At 42.5% G+C, this 19,561-nt stretch overlaps 1 protein-coding gene across 1 annotated transcript; it reads left to right on the top strand.

The window, feature by feature from the left end:
• Nucleotides 1-3,994: 3,994 nt before the first annotated feature.
• CEP55 (centrosomal protein 55) lies at nt 3,995-18,460 on the top strand. The gene is made up of 10 exons (XM_053450965.1): nt 3,995-4,136; nt 5,199-5,243; nt 5,799-5,981; nt 6,672-6,848; nt 13,957-14,010; nt 15,477-15,627; nt 16,088-16,401; nt 17,329-17,400; nt 17,662-17,787; nt 18,086-18,460. Exons 3-10 carry the CDS (start codon nt 5,811-5,813, stop codon nt 18,287-18,289), a joined length of 1,269 nt encoding a protein of 422 aa, XP_053306940.1. The 5' UTR covers nt 3,995-4,136; nt 5,199-5,243; nt 5,799-5,810; the 3' UTR covers nt 18,290-18,460.
• The last annotated feature ends 1,101 nt before the right edge of the window (nt 18,461-19,561 follow it).

Below are 19,561 nucleotides of genomic sequence, written 5' to 3' on the forward strand. Positions count from 1 at the left end.
AAATTGTTTCCATGGTGATTGCTCTATAGTGAAAACATTGCCCCCATGGGCGCGTTTATCAGGGGGGACAGGATGGTTCCTAATTGGTTGCCCTTAGGAGGCAGACGTGATTCTAGCCCAGTCCCTTTAATTGGGATAGCATAGAAAAGGTGTATGTAAAATGACTTAAGCCTTTGGGACCTCAGAGGTCTTCTCTTCGCCTGGGGTCCCCAGACTGCTGCGTACCTCTTTATCCCTTCAAACATTTGCTGCAAACTCACAAGCTCTTGCAAAATGGGAAACAGGGTAACAATCACGGTCGCAGGGGCTGCAACTGCGACCAGGCCTGTTATCCTAGGGGGTCCAGAAGACCCCCACTTGTCCCATTCCCCTTTTAAAATATTACCCGCACCTAGCGGCACCGAGAGTGTAAAGACCATATGATCGGATGACCTCTCACGGTCTCCCTGCATGTTTTGTCTGACTGATCCAGCTTGCAGGAAGTGACATCCCATCCACTTCCTGCATGCTGGATCCGTCTGCACACAGCACGAAGGCTGTTTGGGGGCAAAGATTGAACAGGCAGGCTGTTTGGGGGTTATTGACAAGCTAGTGGCAAAGATGGCACAGGCAGGCTGTTTGGGGGGTATTGACAAGCTGTTTGGGGACAGAGATGGCACAAGCAAGCTCTTTGGGGGCATAAATGATACTAATAGTACTAATAAGCTCACAGCCAAGGTCTTCAGCTGCTGTTGTATAATACAGGTTAGACACACCACATTTAAATTATACAGCGTTGTGGTATTTGTTAACAACTTTTAACCTTTTAAATGTCATGCTTTCTTGTCTTTGTCAATGACGGCACTAATTTCAGTGCAAAGTTGGAAAAGTGCTCTTATCACCATAGCAACCAAGCCAATGGTCTAATAAGCAGGGATATTACATTGGTTGCTATGGTGATAAAATCACTTTCCAAACTTTTTGTTATAAATACCCCTCTGTATTTATCAATCATACCAATCTAACGTTAATCTGCGTGCCCATCGTCTTCATTATGGGGTTTCCTGCTTCCACCATTATAGTGAAAAATGCGCAATTAACTTGGAGAATGGTTTTGCTATAAAAAATGCTATAAGGCTGTCACAATACTAACGGTGCAGTCTAAAGGAAATGACACAACGACATTTCTTCTTCATTCATAAAAACATACTGGAAAAATGGCATGAAATATGTATGCGTAATATTACTAGAAGTTGCCTCCACTCACACCTCCTCCTGCCTGGTCCTCCTCAATTAAAGCCCTATAAAAAATGATTTTTAATATCTGAATTTGTCTATTCTTTACCCAATAGAATAGGCTTCAAATTAGCCTCCAGGTATTATTATTATTCCTTGTTTTATACAGCGCCATCATATTCCGTAGCGCTGTACGATGGGTATCATCTTCACTTTGTGGGTTCTTGATTCCAACGTCTTCTGATGAGTCTGTAACGAGGACCTGCAGACGTAATTCCGCTGGTTAATCTACCATCTTGAGGACATTATGTCTTCAGCATTCATTAGTAAGGTCTTCTCTTCTTAGGGCACAACAGCCAGGGGTAGTAAATACTAACTAAAGTATTCTCTGTCTGTGATACATAGACAACATACGTTGGGTTGATAAGAACCTCTTAGTAACCCCCCCGTGTGATGATTGCTCATTGCTTGTGTACTTCATATTCTATTCCAGAACTTCCTTTAAGTTATATTATCGCGGCGGGGTTGGATGTGACTAATATGTCACGGTATGCTCCTTAAAATAATATCAGTGAGAATTACAGCAAATAAATCGCTTATCAGATGCTGGAGACATGTAATACGTGTTGTACTCATTTATTCCATTGTAAGTATGAGATAACCAAAATCTGTTATCCAGAACATTTGTGAGACGCTTTACACTGCTGAAAAGGTGGTGGAGACTTTTTGGTGGGGTTGGTAAGGATGGAGAGAAGCAGATGTCTCTGCAGTGTCGGTTGAACGTCGTTGTGTCTAAAATAATGGTTGTCTGTCTCGCTCAAGAGTCTAATGACCACCTTTGATAAAAGTACTGTTAAAATGTTGAGACGTGATTAAGAATCATAATACATGCAAATGCCCCAGTCCCAGCTATTATCTTCTAGATTTAGACATTTCCAATGCTTTAGAGGTGGGGTGCAGGTGAAGGAACATAGATTGAAGAGGCAGAGGAGAACCACTTGGTCCTCCTGGTTCATTAAATGTAAATACCATATCAGTTATTCAGGATCTAAGGTTTTGAGGCTTCTTCTTCCCCAGATCAGGCAGTCATCACGGTATGTTTCAACCTTACAGAATTATTAAGAGGCACATCTGTCCACGTTACCCACAGGTGGCCCATTTTGTTGACGTCCAATGCATTTCCCATGAGCAGTTATCTGCAATCCTGATGCTCATAACTGGGAACATCACAGGGTAGTCTACCTTAAGTGGGTGGGGAGTGGGATGGGAGATGGGCGTGGTCACACACACCACACCCCTACTTGGAGAAAGATAAAGCTGGGCTGGAGGCTCGGGGAAGGAGATCTTCACCCGGAGACTCTGGGTCAATCCAAAGTTTTAGGCACGCTGATGCTGCGCCTCTCAGAGTTCTCACGAGCCCCATAGTTAGCACCTAAGAGAAAATCATAACCACCGGACGGATACTGCTTTGCAAAAGAGAATATACAAGCACTTGTACAGCGCTACGGAATTTGATGGTGGTATACAAAACAATAAATAATAATAATAAATAATAATAAGCACGTTTCCTTCATTCACAACATACAAGACAATATTTCTGTCCGACCATTAGGCAGTGTTTTTGTGACATGTTTAGCCTGGGATTCTCTGGTCGTTCTTGCAAATGATCTTAAAAAAAACCCCCTGAAATCCAGAATATCTGAAAAGAATAAACTATATGAAGTGTTTGTTCAGCACATATATAAGAGGCACTGGTTTCTGTTTACTTTTTCTTCTTAACCTGGGACGGACTAGACTTTTAAGTAGAGGTTTTGTAATCCTATCCGATTGAGAATCTAGAGTGGCCTAGAACCATTTGTGAGCCGCACCTCTGCTAAATCCCCATTCCAGCTAATATCACTGATATTAATTATATATATTTCTTATCACATGATCTACTAGATATCTTCTCTTTACTTGTAGCCCACGCTGGCTGCTATCGGGCATCAAATGAATTAAAACCCGATATGCTACACTTTCATTTAAATGTCATCTTTACATTTACATTACATGAACAACTTGTTCATTTGTGATTTTTATACTTGAAATAATTTTACACTAAATAACAATGTGACTTTTTTGGATAAACATGTACATTTTGTGATGACCTGAACAGGGTTGAAGTCCCTATCTTTTATCCATTTTTCATCCAGCATTTCAAAGATCATTGAATGAATAGTTTATTATTATTATTATTATTATTGTGATGCTTTAGATTGTCAGCATAATAAAAGCAAAACAAAAATCAGCTTCACAAAGCTGTGATTTTTTTTTAGTAAAAGTGTTAAAAAGAACATTTAACACTTTTACTAAAAAAAAAATCACAAAAATATTTTTATTAGTCTTCCTTCTGCTTGTTGTGACTATTTCCATTTTGTATGAAAACATAAATAAGAACATATATATAATTACATATTTCCCATAGTTTCCCTTGGCTGGTAGAAGGTTAACAATGTTGTGACACCAAAGCGCGCATAATTAAAAAAAAAACTCCTTTAAGACACGGAATTTTATGGTGTCTCCTTACGTGATTCCATCTTTGTGAAGCCACATCCGCGGCTCCAATTAAATTACGGTCTCCACAAAAATGGCCGCTCTACGTAGTTTCATGTTCTGTAGTGCGGACAAATCTTCTTAGCGATGTTGTCTCTGTTATGTAGAACTCGTTGCTCCGCGCTGCTATTGGCTGAAGATCGTGCGTGTGACGTATGACAGCGGACGGCGCGGTTTTCAAACTTTCCGGAAGTGGCTGGTGTGTTGTTGTGATGGAGCAGCTAGGCAGCTGTCACTGCGGTAGGACAGGTACCGCTTTGTGAGGCAGTGAAACGGACGTCCTGATTTCCGGTTATGTCGGTAATTAACTTCAGAAGCTGAACATTCAGGTAAGTGTAGTAATCTAGAAATTTATATATATATATATATATATATATATATACACTGCCTGCACATGTCATTTCCTGTCTGTGCCTGCTATATATTTTTAACTAGTTGGTCCAGATAGAGCAGAGATGCTTCTGAATCACAACTTAGTCAATGTGAAGCTCCTTAAACTTCATGCGAAGTCTGTGATTTGAGGCTAAATGCTGTGAATGGTATTAACGTGTAGTTAAAGGTGCTGTCCCATTTATACAAAGCGTTTGTGCATATGATAGCTGAGAGGTCCCTTTAAATCTCTGTGGTGTCCCTGTTAACGCGCATGAATGGGATTCCCGTATGCTCCTTTTATTCTCTGTGCAGGACACGTGCTCGGCCAAAAACAACATCTCTCGACTAGTGGTGTATACTTACCGCCAGTCAGCTCCAGTGCTGCAGCTTCTACCTAACATCTCTGTTTTTGAAGAATGGGCACTGAAGTACTGGGGATTTGCGTTACTCAGAATACTATAATATGCATTTTTCTTAAGTGGGGCTGTCGGGGCGCTTTTCACCACCTAGGGGGGCTCTTAAAATATTTACCCCAGGTAAATTATTTTTCATGTAGAGAAAAATAAAATTTTATTTTTTATTTCTTAAAAGCTGTGCTTAAGTTTATTGAAATGCTCATGCATACAAAACAGCAAAGCTTTACACACCCTAATCCACAGTGATGGGCAGCGAGCGTGATGGTGGGCAGCGAGCGTGATGGTGGGCAGCGAGTCTTTAGCGGAGCGAGGGGAACAGCAGCTCTAATGTTTGAAACCCGATTGTATTTTTTTGTTACAAGTTATCACTAGGTCATCAGAGACTGAAAGATTTAAAACTGAGAGCTTTCTGTTTCTGTTTTACATTTGTATAACTTCCAGAGGTGTGAAAAGTCATATCGATACAGCCGGCGACCGCAAAAGCGCGTCTTTCAAACAGAAACATTGTTTCCCGTAACGTTGAGTAACGGCTTTGTTTCAAGAGCCCTGCACAATTTTCTTTGTTGTCTCAATTGTAATTAATCTGATTGTGTTATTTTATAGGTTTGATTCCAGATCATACAGACCCCGTTCGCAAAACCGCTCCAGGTAAGTGTTACATTTATATAAAAACTTAGATCTCAGCTGTGTGTATAAAGAACAAGATTCCTTCATGGACTTCTTGAACAAAGTAATAATAAGTGAAGTTTGGAAGCCGGGTGGGATAATAGAAGCTCGTTAGGCTGTAAGTGACAATGGGGTCTATTCATAAAAAGGAGAGTTGTATTTTTAACTCCCACGTTTCGCTTTTTACTATGAAGGACCAACGCCGGTCGGTTTCTTTTCAACCAAGAAGGTCTGAGCAGGCTTTTGGGGGAATCTCACTGATTTAACTATATATTATATGGCCCCAGTCAAGCTCTAACTGCGGCATAAGATCAGAGGTTGGACCTTCATGGAGTCAAAACCACAACTCTCCTTTTAGTAAATATACCCCAATGGGAGATGAACTACAGAATAGAAGATTAAAGCATCGTTCTAATTTGGTACATATCTATGATGTTGCAAAATACATCCGATATAGTGTTTAAAGACTTATTTTTTGAAGTTCAACATCAAACTTGACACTTATTTTGTGAATGCTTTCGATGTCAACCCCACCAGAGCCGCGCCGACATGAACACCAAAATCTTGAGTAACAAGCTGGGAATAAGACCCGGTCCTGCCAAACCTGATCCCAATTTGGAGAAACTCAAGAAAGAAAACGCAGCCTTGAAAAGGTCCCTGGATGAGTCCAACCATGCGAAAGGGAAAATGTCCGATGCGGAGAGGAGCAAACTTCTGGAGGTAAAAACCTGCTTTCTGGTGTTTTGTGATAGAGAATAATGTCTTCCTTGCAATTATATTGCACGGTGTAACTATTCAATCTCTGGTTTGGCGTTCTAACTCCAAGAATCTTAAAGGGACACTCCGACCAGTATATGCACCTTAATGCATTTTTATAGCTGGGTGGTACCTTCACCCTATGCATTTGCCCCCTTCTCCTTGCTAAATGCTGTGCAGGGGGATGTGCTCGGTCAAATGTTTAGTCAAATGTTAGTGTCCTTTTAGTGTCTCTATAAACCATCACTTTAGATTTCCAGATTCATACTAGGAGTGCGTTATATGCGTTGTGTGTAGTTTGCGGGTGTATCCATTCTTTATTTTTATAGAAATTATATTTAAAGTTGTACACATAATGATCCTAAAAGCTGTGTAAAAGAAACATAGGTCTGTCTCAAAATCACTAATCTTTAATGCAAGAAAATGTTTTAAATCCCGTTATTTATAGAATATATTTAATAACTCTTAGAATAACAGACAGCAAACACGTTCAGTGGAATGAGAGTTATCTTTATTCAACTTAAATCTCATAAGATACATTATACAAGTGGTAATCATTATATTAGGTACAATGTTTGGTTTGAATTTGAAGGTTAATTATCCTGCGTCAAGATGCCAGCATTACTAACAGACCAAGTTTTTTAATTTTCACAGAAAATTCTAGAGCTGGAAACTTTGAAGGAGAAAAATGCCCAAGAGATTCGGAGCCTGAAAGACGCGCTGAAATCTAAACTGAATGAGAATATCGTAGCTGCTGAACAGGATGCCAGAAAAGTGGAGAAACTCGCTCAAAATTTCCGGAAGCAAACGGCCGCGCTTATAGACTCCCAGGTGAGAAGGACGTTGCAAGTAAAAGCAGCCGATATCGTAGGCTATGTAAGAACCCACAATGATGTTTATTGGGGAGCGCCCAAGGAAATAATAAAGTCCTATCTCTCTCTTCTCGCATACGTAATGCATAGTGATCTGTATGTTAACGTATGGAGATTTCTTTAAGGTCTTTCCGGGAAGCCTGTGTTAAAATTGATTATTTCTAAAGACACATTTTATTACAAAAGGGTTTTATTTCGAAGAGCAGGTTTAACCAACATCCTAGAAGAAAAGCAGTTGTCCTGTGAGATAAACGTCCTTAAGATTGCAGATACATAGAAGGTGTTATTAAAAGGAGACTAGATATTGATATGCAAGAAAACATATATAATGCATCGGAAAGCATAAACTTTTTTATTTTCATTTATTTTGATTTCCATGTCCCCCCCCCCCATGTTCAATCTTTATTTTTCACACTAGTTGCAGTAATCGGCTGCTCCACCAGGGGGCAGCGTTTCGCTGCAGAACAGATTCCTATCAAGCCGTAACTCTTAAACTTGCTAAGTGTCCATTAACCCCGCGTAGTTAAGGCAAAACAGTACTTGTTTCAGATTACGTCATTTATAATGCATTGTTAACATTTAAATGGGCAGCAAAGGCTTCCTACGGGCTGAGAGCTCTTACCGTTACATTACATGATGTTCCGGGAAAAGGCTATATAAGTTGAAATGATGGAAGCAGTGGGGTTTTCACATAGAAACAGTCAATATAACCCGGCTTATGCGCTCAGCCAAAAAGATGGATGCTGGTCTTATTACTAGCAATTTTTAAATGTCTGCAGTCCGCTGAAAAACGGGTATATCTGAATCGACAACATAGAGACGTGGCAGAAACTGTATAATCTGATTACTTTTGTATAAATGGAAAGGAACACGAGGCTGTATTACATTTACGGGTTAAAACCATAGTTGTTGAAAAAGGGATATAATGTATAAATGTATGTATATGTTGGGGGGATCCATAATGAGACGGCGTGCTTGCTCTTAAGATTCCAGCTGGCTTTAAATAGGTGTCCATCTGTAGATCTGGAAAGAAACAACCATAATAAATCTGGGAGTTATCATTTGTGTTTATTAACCAACACATTTGTGGGCAACGCTATACATTATGGGAAAAATCTACCCCTGACCAGTTCTTGAGAAGGAGGGCTGAGCTGACTGCTTAATGCATAACAATACATTATACATTATACAGGGCCAGCTCAACAGTTTACAGGAGAAGCAGGCTGAAGGTGGTCCTTCAGAGTGATGTCACCTCTCTCAGCTTATTGATGTCCTTCATAGTGATGTCACCTCTGTTCACAGTTTATGGATTAGTAAAGGATGCCCTGGAGCAGCTTTTGTTGGATGGACCTGTATGTAATGCATCTTGTATGTCCGGGGTAGTAGTCTGATGACTGATTAAGCACCGCCGTGTAATGGGTCCTCACTGTCATCAACCAAGAAAGGTAATAAATATGACCATTCGAGTCACAAACTTTTCCTGTCATCCAGTGGCAGTACAAGTGGGGTAGTAATCTTCCTCGGGACAAGTAGAATCTAAAGTGAATAAATAGTTAAAATGTACGCAGCCCCTCCTCCTTACCCATAAAAACCGGCACCTCTCCAAAGATGGCAGTTTTTTTCTTGTCCCTTTCAGGGACGGACGGTAGAATCTTCTGTTCCGGACGGACTTGCTGGTGAGGCGCACGGGTTGCTGCCTGGGGGTCCCTCTTCCTCCGATTGCTCCCCGGGTGGTGAGCAGAGAGAGGCTTTTCCTTCCGTAGCGGTTCGCGTTACGGAAGATGACTGTGATGCATCCTTTTGTATTTGGATGCGGGAGCATGCGCATTACTGTGGAACGCACGCCCGGGTGTCGTTGCGTTCCACTGAAGATCCGATCGCGCTACTGAGCATGCGCGAATCGGATCTTCCGGAGGGCGGCATTTTTGAATGCTATAAAAAGCGCTTTTTCCTGTCTGACTGCAGGGGCATTGCCAGTACAGGATTACCGTGTCACCAGCCCCCCCACACGGTTCAGAGGAGTTTAGGGTAAGATTTTTTTATCTTGGCTCTATACTTTCTCTGCCCTCGGATATATGAAAAAAAAAAAAAAAAAAAAAAAATATATATATATTTTTTTTTTTTTTTTAACCTCTGTTTTCTCTTATCAGATGTCTAGCCCGGTTCCTACCGACATTCCGGAGAAAGATAAAAGGCCACCAGCTCCCAGGAAAGCTACTTCTAAATCCAAGCATATGGCTTGTTCAGAGTGTGCTACTCCTCTCCCGGATGGTTGTCGTAAGAAATTGTGTAATTCATGCTCAGCGGAACAACTTGCTACTGAAAAGCAAAAAGATTTGCATTCCTTCCTGGGTTGGTTCCAGGAGAACTTGGCCCAGACCTTTGAAGCTTTTCAACTTTCTGCTGCTCATTCCCAGGAAAAAAGGAAGGAAAGTTCGCATAAGCGCAAGAGGTCCAGATCATCATCTAGATCAGACCTTTCCTCCGGTGAAATCTCTCACTCATCTCTTTCTACTTCAAGTGATAGTTCAGAAGATGAGGTTTTTTTCCCTCCTCAGGAGCTTCGTAAGTTTTTTAAGGAGGTTTCACGACTGTTGCTAGAGGAAGATTCAGAGAAGGTTAAAGGTTTTCCGGTTCTTCCGAAATTTACAGAGCTTATGGAAAGAGAATGGAAGCACCCGGGTAAAAGAGCCTTTATTTCTAAACAGTTCAGACAACTGTTTAAACTGCAAGGGGAAGACACGTGGGATGATCCCCCTAAAGTGGACTTCCAAATTGCACAACTTTCCAAAAAGACGACCATTCCAATCGGAGGGGTGTCAGGTCTTAAAGACCCCATGGATAGAAGGGCAGAAACTTCGTGCAGGCGCATATTTCAGGCTGCTGGTTCGCAGTGCAAGGCTACGATCGCCAGCGCGGCGGTGGCTAGAGCCCAGAATATTTGGATTCACGCCTTGGGAGAATGTCTCTCCGATGACTCAGATTCTGAGATTTCCAGACTCCTTAATAGGTTGAAGCTTTCCAATAGTTTTTTGTTGGATTCATCACAAGAATCTCTTAAATTATCGGCCAGAACTATGGGATTGTCCTCAGTGGCACGAAGAGCCCTGTGGTTACGATCCTGGACAGCGGATTCAGCATCCAAGGCCTCTTTATGTGATTTACCTTTTGAGAGGAAGAAGCTGTTTGGAGCTCCGCTAGAAGACCTGATCAGACAGATGTCGGATACCAAACGAGCTCTCCCTCAAGATAGAAGGCCCAAATGGAATCGTAAATACCCTTATCGGAATGCCAGACCGTTCCAGTCTTCCCGCTCTCAGAATTTTCGTCGTCCCTACGGAGATAGGAAATTCCAAGAACGTCCTGGTAAGCAAGAAAAGAGGAAGTTCTGACAGAGTGGGAGGAAGATTGCTATGGTTCAGAGACGCCTGGGAGCAGACCACTCAAAATTTTTGGATTCGGAAGATCATTGCGGAGGGATACAAAATCAAGTTTTTTCGACCTCCTTTGAGCCGTTTTCTCATCTCCTCCTATCCTGCGAGAAGCAAGAATGTAGCCCTGTTTTCAGCATGCCTTACGCTGCTACGGAAGGGAGTCATAGAGAAGGTCCCAGTTCGTCACAGATTCCAGGGTGTCTACTCTCGTCTCTTTCTGGTTCCAAAGCCGGACGGTTCCTTCCGTCCAGTTTTGGATCTAAAGAGGGTCAACAGTTGTATACGCTATCAACACTTCCGTATGGAGAACATCAAATCGGTCACTCAGATTCTTCAAAGAGGAGACTTCATGGTTACACTGGATTTAAAGACGCCTATCTTCATGTGCCTATGGCCGAAGCGTCCAAAAAGTTCCTCAGGTTCTCGGTTCGAGTAAACAAGAGACTTTATCACTTTCAATTCACAGCCCTCCCATTCGGTCTTTCGTCGGCTCCAAGAGTTTTTACCAAGATCCTGTGCCCTTTGACAGCAAGCCTAAGGCTCCGGGGTGTCGCTCTCGTGCCATACTTGGACGACTGGCTCATCAAGGCCAACTCTACACAAAAACTTCTGGCAGACTTGGACACCACGGTTCATTTTCTAGAACAACATGGCTGGATCATCAACAAGGAGAAATCCAATCTCCTTCCCTCCACCAGGATCCAGTTCCTGGGGTTGATGGTGGACTCAGTTTCCCAGTGTATCTTCCTCCCGCAATCAAAGATCAGGAAGATACGACAGGAAATTTCCTTTCTTCAAAGGAATCCTACCGGCTCTGTCAGAAGGGCTATGAGTGTCCTGGGTGTTCTTACAGCGTCCATCCCTGCGGTCCATTGGGCAAAGTCTCAGCTGCGTCCCTTACAGTGGCAGATCCTTTCCAACTGGTCAAGAAGGGAAGAAGACTTAGACGCAATCTTCACAATATCACGCCAAGTTCTATCTCAGCTGAACTGGTGGAAGAAATCAACCCATCTTTCCGGGGGTGTCTCATTCCAACCCCGACATTGGATAACTCTAACCACAGATGCCTCCAGAATCGGCTGGGGGGCGCATTTAGGTTGCCTCTTCAGACAGGGACTTTGGTCTCCGGAAGATTCTCATCAGTCTTCAAATTACAGGGAATTAAAGGCAGTCCTTCTGGCCCTCATGGCTTTCAGGCCCCATGTGGAGGGTCGTTTTGTAAGAATCCAGTCGGACAACGCTACGACAGTGGCTTACATAAACAAGCAAGGAGGGACGCGATCGCAAAAGCTTCAGGTTCTGTGCTCCGTTTTAATGAAGTGGTCCCAACAACATCTGCAGGACATCTCGGCAACCCACATCAGAGGCTGCTACAATCTTCTTGCAGACGACCTCAGCCGGGCAAAGTGGTCTCAGGCGGAATGGTCCCTGACCGCTCATACCTTCTCCATCTTGGTAGCAAGATTCGGCCTTCCAGAGATAGACTTGATGGCTACCAGAAAAAACAGGAAAGTGCCGGTTTTTGCATCCCTCAACAGGCTGGATTATCCTCAGGTTCTGGACGGTCTTTCAATTCAATGGAATTTCCATTTGGCCTACATATTTCCTCCGGTGGCCTTGATCCCGAGAATTCTCCAAAAGATTTGCTCAGACAGGGCCAGGGTCTTGGCCATCATTCCTTGCTGGCCAAGTCGAAGTTGGTTTGCCCTTCTCAGACAACTTACCTTGGCATCCTGGGAACTTCCGACGTCGGAGCCTTTGATGGACGACAGGGAGCTTCCTCCAGACCTCCTTCGGATGTTTCGGTTGACGGCCTGGCTTTTGCAAGGATGATTCTGCGGAACCAAGGTGTTGACGGTGACCTTTCTGATCTTCTGTTGAATTCTGTAAGACGCTCTACATCCAGGGTCTATTTTCGTATTTGGAAAAAATTTCTTCTGTGGTGCTCTGCTCGAGGTTTGGCGGTCTTCCCTCAGAATGTCAGCTCTATTCTGCAGTTCTTGCAAGATGGTTTGGATTCAGGTCTCAGCGTTTCTACCTTAAAGGGTCAGGTCTCGGCACTTAACCATTTTTTTCTTTCAGACTTGGCCTCTCACCTTCTGGTGAGACGTTTCTTTAAAGCCGCAACTATTCGGCGTCCCCCGTCAAGGTCTCCTTTTCCTACCTGGGATCTTACTCTCGTCCTGCAGGCTCTTTGTTCGGCTCCTTTCGAACCATTGGAGGAAGTTTCATTGAAGATCCTGTCCCTCAAGACGATTTTTTTGGTGGCAATTACTTCAGCCAAGAGAGTGGGGGAACTTCAAGCCCTCTCGTCTTCTGCGGATTTCACTGTTTTCCATCAGGACAAGGTTGTGTTGCATTTAAAACCCTCGTTTCTTCCGAAAGTCATCTCCAGGGCGAGTATCAATCAACCATTGGTTCTTCCCTCGTTTTTTCCGTCTCCTTCCTCCCCGGACGAATGTAAATGGCATTCCTTGGATGTTAAAGGGCTTTGGACATATATCTCAAGCGTACTTCATCCTTCCGTACCACCGACCACCTTTTTGTCAATTATTTTGGTCATTCGGCTGGTAAGGCGGCTTCAAAGGCTACCATTTCCCGATGGCTTGTTGACACCATTCGTATGGCCTACCAGGCCAATGGCGAGTTGCTTAGATGTCCCGTCAAGGCTCACTCCACTAGAGCCATGTCTGCTTCTTGGGCTGAAAAGGCTTCGGCTTCTCCTGAAGAGATCTGCAAGGCGGCTTCCTGGTCCTCGTTTAATACATTTATACAACATTACCGGCTAGACGTCTTTTCCTCCTCTGCGGCGGATTTCGGGCGCAAGGTGCTTCGAGCTGTTGTCTCCTAGGCATTTTTCCCCCCCTTCTCCGGGATCTTGTTACATCCCACTTGTACTGCCACTGGATGACAGGAAAAACGGAAATTTTTTACTCACCGTAAATTCCTTTTTCCTTAGTCCAGTGGCAGTACGGATTTCCCTCCCTTCCTTGATAATAAACTTTATTTTTTGCATCCATTTCTGTGTTTCTTGTTACTAACTGCCATCTTTGGAGAGGTGCCGGTTTTTATGGGTAAGGAGGAGGGGCTGCGTACATTTTAACTATTTATTCACTTTAGATTCTACTTGTCCCGAGGAAGATTACTACCCCACTTGTACTGCCACTGGACTAAGGAAAAAGGAATTTACGGTGAGTAAAAAATTTCCGTTTTCTTGATCGTTATTCTTGGCGGTGGAAATGATCCGACCTTATTCGCTGTTAAGAGTAATCAAGAGCCATATTATGGAGTCTATTTCAAAAATCAAATTATGAGCGGTTCTTAAAACACAGGTGTACTGCGCATGGTTAACATCGTATCTCGGGCAAGCGCTGCAGCCGATCTGCAACAAAAATGGGGCCAATCGCCCAAATCGCGCTCCTCGATGTACATTCCTGGTCTTTATTTCCAATATTAATTCTGAAGTCCTAATTGCTAGGTGTGTTTTTGTTAACCCCTTCAACGTATCAAGATGTTTGTGGTGCTGAAATAAGACTTCTTGGAGTCTCGGTTCATTGTAACCCTTCATTTATCATCTTAAAAATTGTTCATATGTTTCATTGTAAGAAGTAGACGTGTGTTTTTTCTCTGCAGGGTTCTACAAAAGAAGGGGAGAATTTGAGCGTCCTCGAGGGCCAGTTGAAAGATGTGAGTATCTTTGAGACAAGTGAAAGTGCTGTTAAACTTGTTTTCATCGCCATTAAAAAAAAAAAAACTGGTCAAGCAGATATATTTTAAGTAAGGCATACACTTAAGCGTTTAGGAGAAAAGAGGGCAGTTTACTGACCTCCTTTCGCTCATCTTTGCAGAAGTCGGTCTGAATGCACAGTTGGATGTTCGTGGTTCAATACTTTTATACAGGTGTGTGTGTGTGTGTGTGTGTGTGTGTGTGTGTGTGTGTGTATATTCAGTTACTTAATCCTTAATGCCCCTCATCTTGTTTGCAATCTGCATGGGGATAGCTTGAGGCTTCACAGGGTACATGTGTGTGTGTGTGTGTGTGTGTGTGTCGGGGTATGTAAGTGTGTGTGCGTCGGGGTATGGTATGTCAGGGTGGATGTGTTTTCATGTCTGGGTATGTGTTGCATTTGAAAATGGTGGAGAAATTACCAAACATTAAATATATAAAAGGGTTAAACAGACTCTGTGGGGTGCATTTTGAAAATAAAAACATGATTGGGGAAAAAACGGGCTTCATATTTCCCAATGGGCTCCTCATAAAGGGAAATAATCTTTAGAACGGACCTGAGATCTTAGCGTTATGTCTCATTCTCTCTCTCGTTTTTTTTTTCTTTTCGCTCGCTTTTTCCAGCACCTTTTTTTTGTCCCTCTACGGAGTGCGTGCGACTAAGGATTCAAAATCGTGGCCGGGGGAGAAATCAGACGTAGAATGTAACGTCTATCTGCAGACATCAGATCTTTTTTTTCTTTTTTTTTTTTTTTATAGCTCGTTATGCAGCCGCACCGGCCAAAGCATTTCAGGACGAGTGGTTTTAATGGTCGGGTGGGAAAGTACACTTCCTCTCCGAACACGCGGTCGTTTTTATACCGTCACAATGGTTTTTTTTCTTTTTACAATGTTGATCTGTGTTTTATTGTATCGGAGTCCTCTGGGTACATGGTTTATTATCCGGTACAATGGGAACCAATGACGTTTATTCTAGTTTGGATGAAGGCGACTATTATATTAACCTGGTCTTTTACACTTTTTAGCATAACTTAATGATTTATTAAATTGCGTTTTTTTTGTTTGTAGAAATATTTAGAATAAATAAGGGGGGAGTCTGGGGTTGGAGGCAGCCGGTGGCAGAGCCAGCATATCTGATTGACGAAGCTCTCTTGCAAAAGCTGCCCGAAACTAACAATAAGCTAAACGTTAATAGGAGAGAGAAAGCTCAACGGGGAGGAATAAAGACAAACGATATACTCGATGTATAGCAAAGGCTGGTAGTTAAGAAGACTTATCTTAGAATTATTATTGCTGGTAGCCAACGTTTCTTCAATGTATCCCTCCTCGGGTTCCAGGGCCCTAAAGTAATGGAGTGTTTATCATGTTGTGTGGTTTTTTTGTCTTAAAGGCTGATCATTGTCTGCCATTGTTCCCCCCCCCAAAGGCTTTAGAGAAGAACCAGCAGTGGTTGGTGTACGACCAGCAGCGAGAGACCTACGTTCAGGGTTTAATGGGTCGAATCTTTGAACTGGAGCAGCAGCTGGCAAACTTCAACCAAACTCTACAACAGCAAGCCAAGGAGGCAACTTCTGAAGGTACGCAGCGCCCAGGGCCAACCTGTACTCTCTGCGCCCAGGACAGTCATGGACAAGTCTACTCTTCCCGTGATCTGCTGAATGTGTTCTTCCAGTGCAGGGCTGAGTAGCTACAGGTTGTCTAGCCGTAGAGTTAGCGTCTAGACCATACATACATCCCAGGTGCTCTAGACACACCTGGTCACCAGGAGCGACGGTTATACCGTCCCTTTAAACATATGAATAAAATGCCATCTATAAAGAAGTCTCAACAACTTGACCCAGTTTGCTGATTTATAGATCCATATAATGATCGGAGAAGATCGTTTACTTCTTTCTGATTAAATATACAAACCATTCGTGAAAATCCAATGAGGTTTCTTAATTAATTAAACTTACCGACTCCAGTGTTTCAATAAACCTCAGAAGTTCGGAAGCAATATCATTGTTCACTTCGTGAAGCGGGTCTTTATTCTTGTAGGAAAGCAGGATGAGAAGCAGAAATATTATGACCGGCTCTTACTGACCGCGAAGAAAGATCTCGAAGGAGAGAAGAAACTGACGGCCCAGCTGAACGCTGAGCTCTCTGCCGTAAGGGTTAAATACGAGGAGAAAAAGAGAGAGGCAGAGGGTTTGTCGGCATCGCTGCAGTCGGTGCGTGAAAGCGAGCGGCAGCAAAGCGAAGAGGAGCAGAGACGCATGAAGGACAAAATGCAGAGGCTGAAGATGGAGCTGGAGTTATACAGAGAGAAAGCTGAGGAAGAGAAGAACAAATCTAGGGAGCTGACGAACCAGGTAGGACCAAAAAGATAAAGCCGTTCAAAAGTTTGGGGTCACTTAGAAATTTCATTGTTTGTGTTTGAAAGAAAATAACATGAAATGGATCAGAAATTTGTAGCGGGAAACTGCTGATTTTTAATGGAATCTCTTCATTGGCATACAGAGGCCCCTTTTATCACTCCCATCACTCCTGTGTTCCAATGGCCCTTTATCACTCCCATCACTCCTGTGTTCCAATGGCTCTTTATCACTCCCATCACTCCTGCGTTCCAATGGCCCTTTATCACTCCCATCACTCCTGTGTTCCAATGGCCCTTTATCACTCCCATCACTCCTGCGTTCCAGTGGCCCTTTATCACTCCCATCACTCCTGCGTTCCAGTGGCCCTTTATCACTCCCATCACTCCTGCGTTCCAGTGGCCCTTTATCACTCCCATCACTCCTGTGTTCCAATGGCACGTTGTGTTTGCTGAAGTTTAAGTTTGCAAGGCTAATTAATTGTTAGAAAACACTTTTCCAATTATGTGACAGCTAGAAATGTCGTTATTTTCCGCGAAAACAGCTAAGTTACCCCAAACTTTTGAATAGTAGTTTATCTAACTGTATAACTTCCTATAACAATATACGCTATCATAACTTTAATGTAGGGCTTTAAGAAATAATGTTTCAGCCAAAATTCTGCTTTTCTGTCATTCCACGCTAGACCTTATTTTCTTTGTATTTAAGGTGCTGTTCCTCTTAGACAAAAGATTTACTTTACATGCTATGTCGTGCAATTAAACGCATTTTATTTACTGGTGTAGCGCATGAACAAGTGAAAAATTCTCTATGGAGACTGTTTTTCTCCTTTTGAAAATATGGCTTCATCGCGTATGTGTGGATTCTCTGTATTATGTAGATGGCGGCAGCCATTATAAAAGCTTTAATTTCATCAAACTGCAGATTCAAGTGATGCAGAAGTCCTTACTGAAGTACCAAGAGGACCAGCAGCGAGTCTCCGCATTGGAATATCAGGTATTCTGTTTTAGGTTTTCCCATGGTTTTTCCACAGGGATGTTAAAAAAATAAAAATAAAAAAAAAACATTGAAATCTCTCGTTTTTCGGGTACATCCTGGATTTACAATTATTGCAGTGGCACTTTGATGCTAAACAAGGACATTTTCAGGAATGTCTTAAGGAGAATTTTTTTTTCTTTCTAGATTACAGATGTACAGGAATGGATTAGAACGTTACAGAAGCTTTAAGCGATTTTTCTTTTTTCTCTCGTCTGTCAGATTCAGAGGTGCACTGAAGACTTTGACAACGAGAAAGCCGACCGCCAGAAAGTTCAGCACCAACTCCATAAAGTCCTCAAGGAGCTGCGTAAAGCACGGGAGCAAATGGCAAAGCTGGAGCCGTCCGTAAGTGCCAAAAAAAAACCCCATTTCACCAAATACTTGAGGGAGATCCGCTAAATTCCCGAAACTGCTTTAAAAACGATGCTCTTCCTGAATCTGCCCCTAAACCTTCATCTTCAGAAAGGCACCCCTAGGAGATAAACGTTGTTTTTGTCTGGTTGATTGGGATCGTATATAATGGTGCCACAACCCGTATCCAGAGCAATACGAGTGGCACCGATAAAAACATGGCGTCTCCCCTTCCAACGTGTTGCCGTCACGTTTCTAATCACAAATTTTTGTCTTCGTTCCGCCTTTCCAGAAACCCCTTCACGACGGCTGCTGCATCGACCCGACCGCCAACTTCCACGCTGACTTTGAAGACAAACTGACCTTCCGAGAGCAATACCCAAAACACAGAAACCCCCTGGACGAAAGCTTCCTGGAGTGCCCCAACTGCAGAGCCGTTTATCCTACGAGCCAACACCGAGAGCTCCTGGCCCACATAGACTACTGCACCAGATGAGCACCAAGAAAACCTCCTCTCCTGGGTGGCGGCTCTAACTTTCTACACTCCTTCTTATTATACATTATTACGATAAGCATGACTCCATCTTACGGGTTCATTGTCCACTCCATGCAAGAGATAATTAGACTTAAGAGGGATTGATGTTTTGGTGTAAAAGTCCATTTATGTTTTTTTACTCAAAGGAATAGGTTAATAGCTGCTGGCCTCAGACATGGAAAGATGGGTAATATATTACTGACGTTATTTGATAGCGATTTGCTGCAGGCGTATATTTCCGTGTGTGTTTGTTGTCCGTGGAATGGAACTACTGACTTTCTGCTCGATCTGATAAGGAATTTTGCTATTTTTTTGTATTTGAGCAGCTTAAAGCTTACATTTTGCACTCCGTGCCTTCTTGCCGTTTGTCGAACAAATACATTAATTAACATAAAATAAACTTGTAATGCACTGCAGCAGATTCCCTAAAAAAAAAAGCTCCACTTAACTTGAATCAGCCACGTATTTATTTCAGAATTAATTTTTTTGGTTGCATTATAGCTGTTGATTAAATAAATTCTCTGCGTTTCATTTGCACTTTTTTTTTATCTGGCATTTTGCCCGACTGTATGGCTTTTTAAGACTTTTTTTTAATATTTTGTGGGTTCCTAACTTGAAATATATTTTTTTACAAGTATTTTTTTGTCCATTAAACTAATAATACTGTTGGGTGTTTAATAAACTTGCTGACCGTATCTTGTGTTTTTTGTATCAGGCTTGTATTTCTTTTGAGTCATTATAATTATCATGGTAGCGGGTCACCAATGTTTTTAATGGCGCATAGTGAGATATTATATAATATATATATATTTTATTTCTGCAGAGGCTCTACTGGTTTTGTCCCCTGAAGGCAGTCTCCATAGAAGAAACAGCCATATTGCTTATCGTAGGTTCGGGGCGCGCTATAAATCGATTCACGCCCCCTGAATATACCGCCTGTATAGATTATAATTTATTTAAAATGGACAAGATGCAGGAATAATATTCTGTAGTCATAGAAATCTTGTCCTCACCAATTTAAGTCTTCCTCAATCAAGATATATATATATATATTTTTTTGTGGTTTTCCGATGACTCTGATTGTATTCGGCTTCCTGTGGTCTCTGAGCGGCCGTTTGCCGGCGTCCCGAGCTTAGAGTAATCGTATTGTACTCTCCTGTGCAGCCATGCCAACAAAGAATGTGGGTTAAGGTATTTACATATGTGTAATTTGCCAGTAACAAATAAAGCCAC

The sequence above is a fragment of the Spea bombifrons genome, chromosome 11, assembly GCF_027358695.1.
Source record: "Spea bombifrons isolate aSpeBom1 chromosome 11, aSpeBom1.2.pri, whole genome shotgun sequence".
NCBI classification, from domain to species: Eukaryota; Metazoa; Chordata; class Amphibia; order Anura; family Pelobatidae; genus Spea; species Spea bombifrons.

What these genes read in the sequence shown, in the direction of transcription:
- CEP55 (XM_053450965.1), top strand. Translation starts at nt 5,811, where the DNA reads ATGAACACCAAAATCTTGAGTAACAAGCTGGGAATAAGACCCGGTCCT. An exon ending in AGAGGAGCAAACTTCTGGAG is followed by an intron (nt 5,982 to 6,671) that starts GTAAAAACCTGC and finishes TAATTTTCACAG; the next exon opens with AAAATTCTAGAGCTGGAAAC. An exon ending in CCGCGCTTATAGACTCCCAG is followed by an intron (nt 6,849 to 13,956) that starts GTGAGAAGGACG and finishes TTTTCTCTGCAG; the next exon opens with GGTTCTACAAAAGAAGGGGA.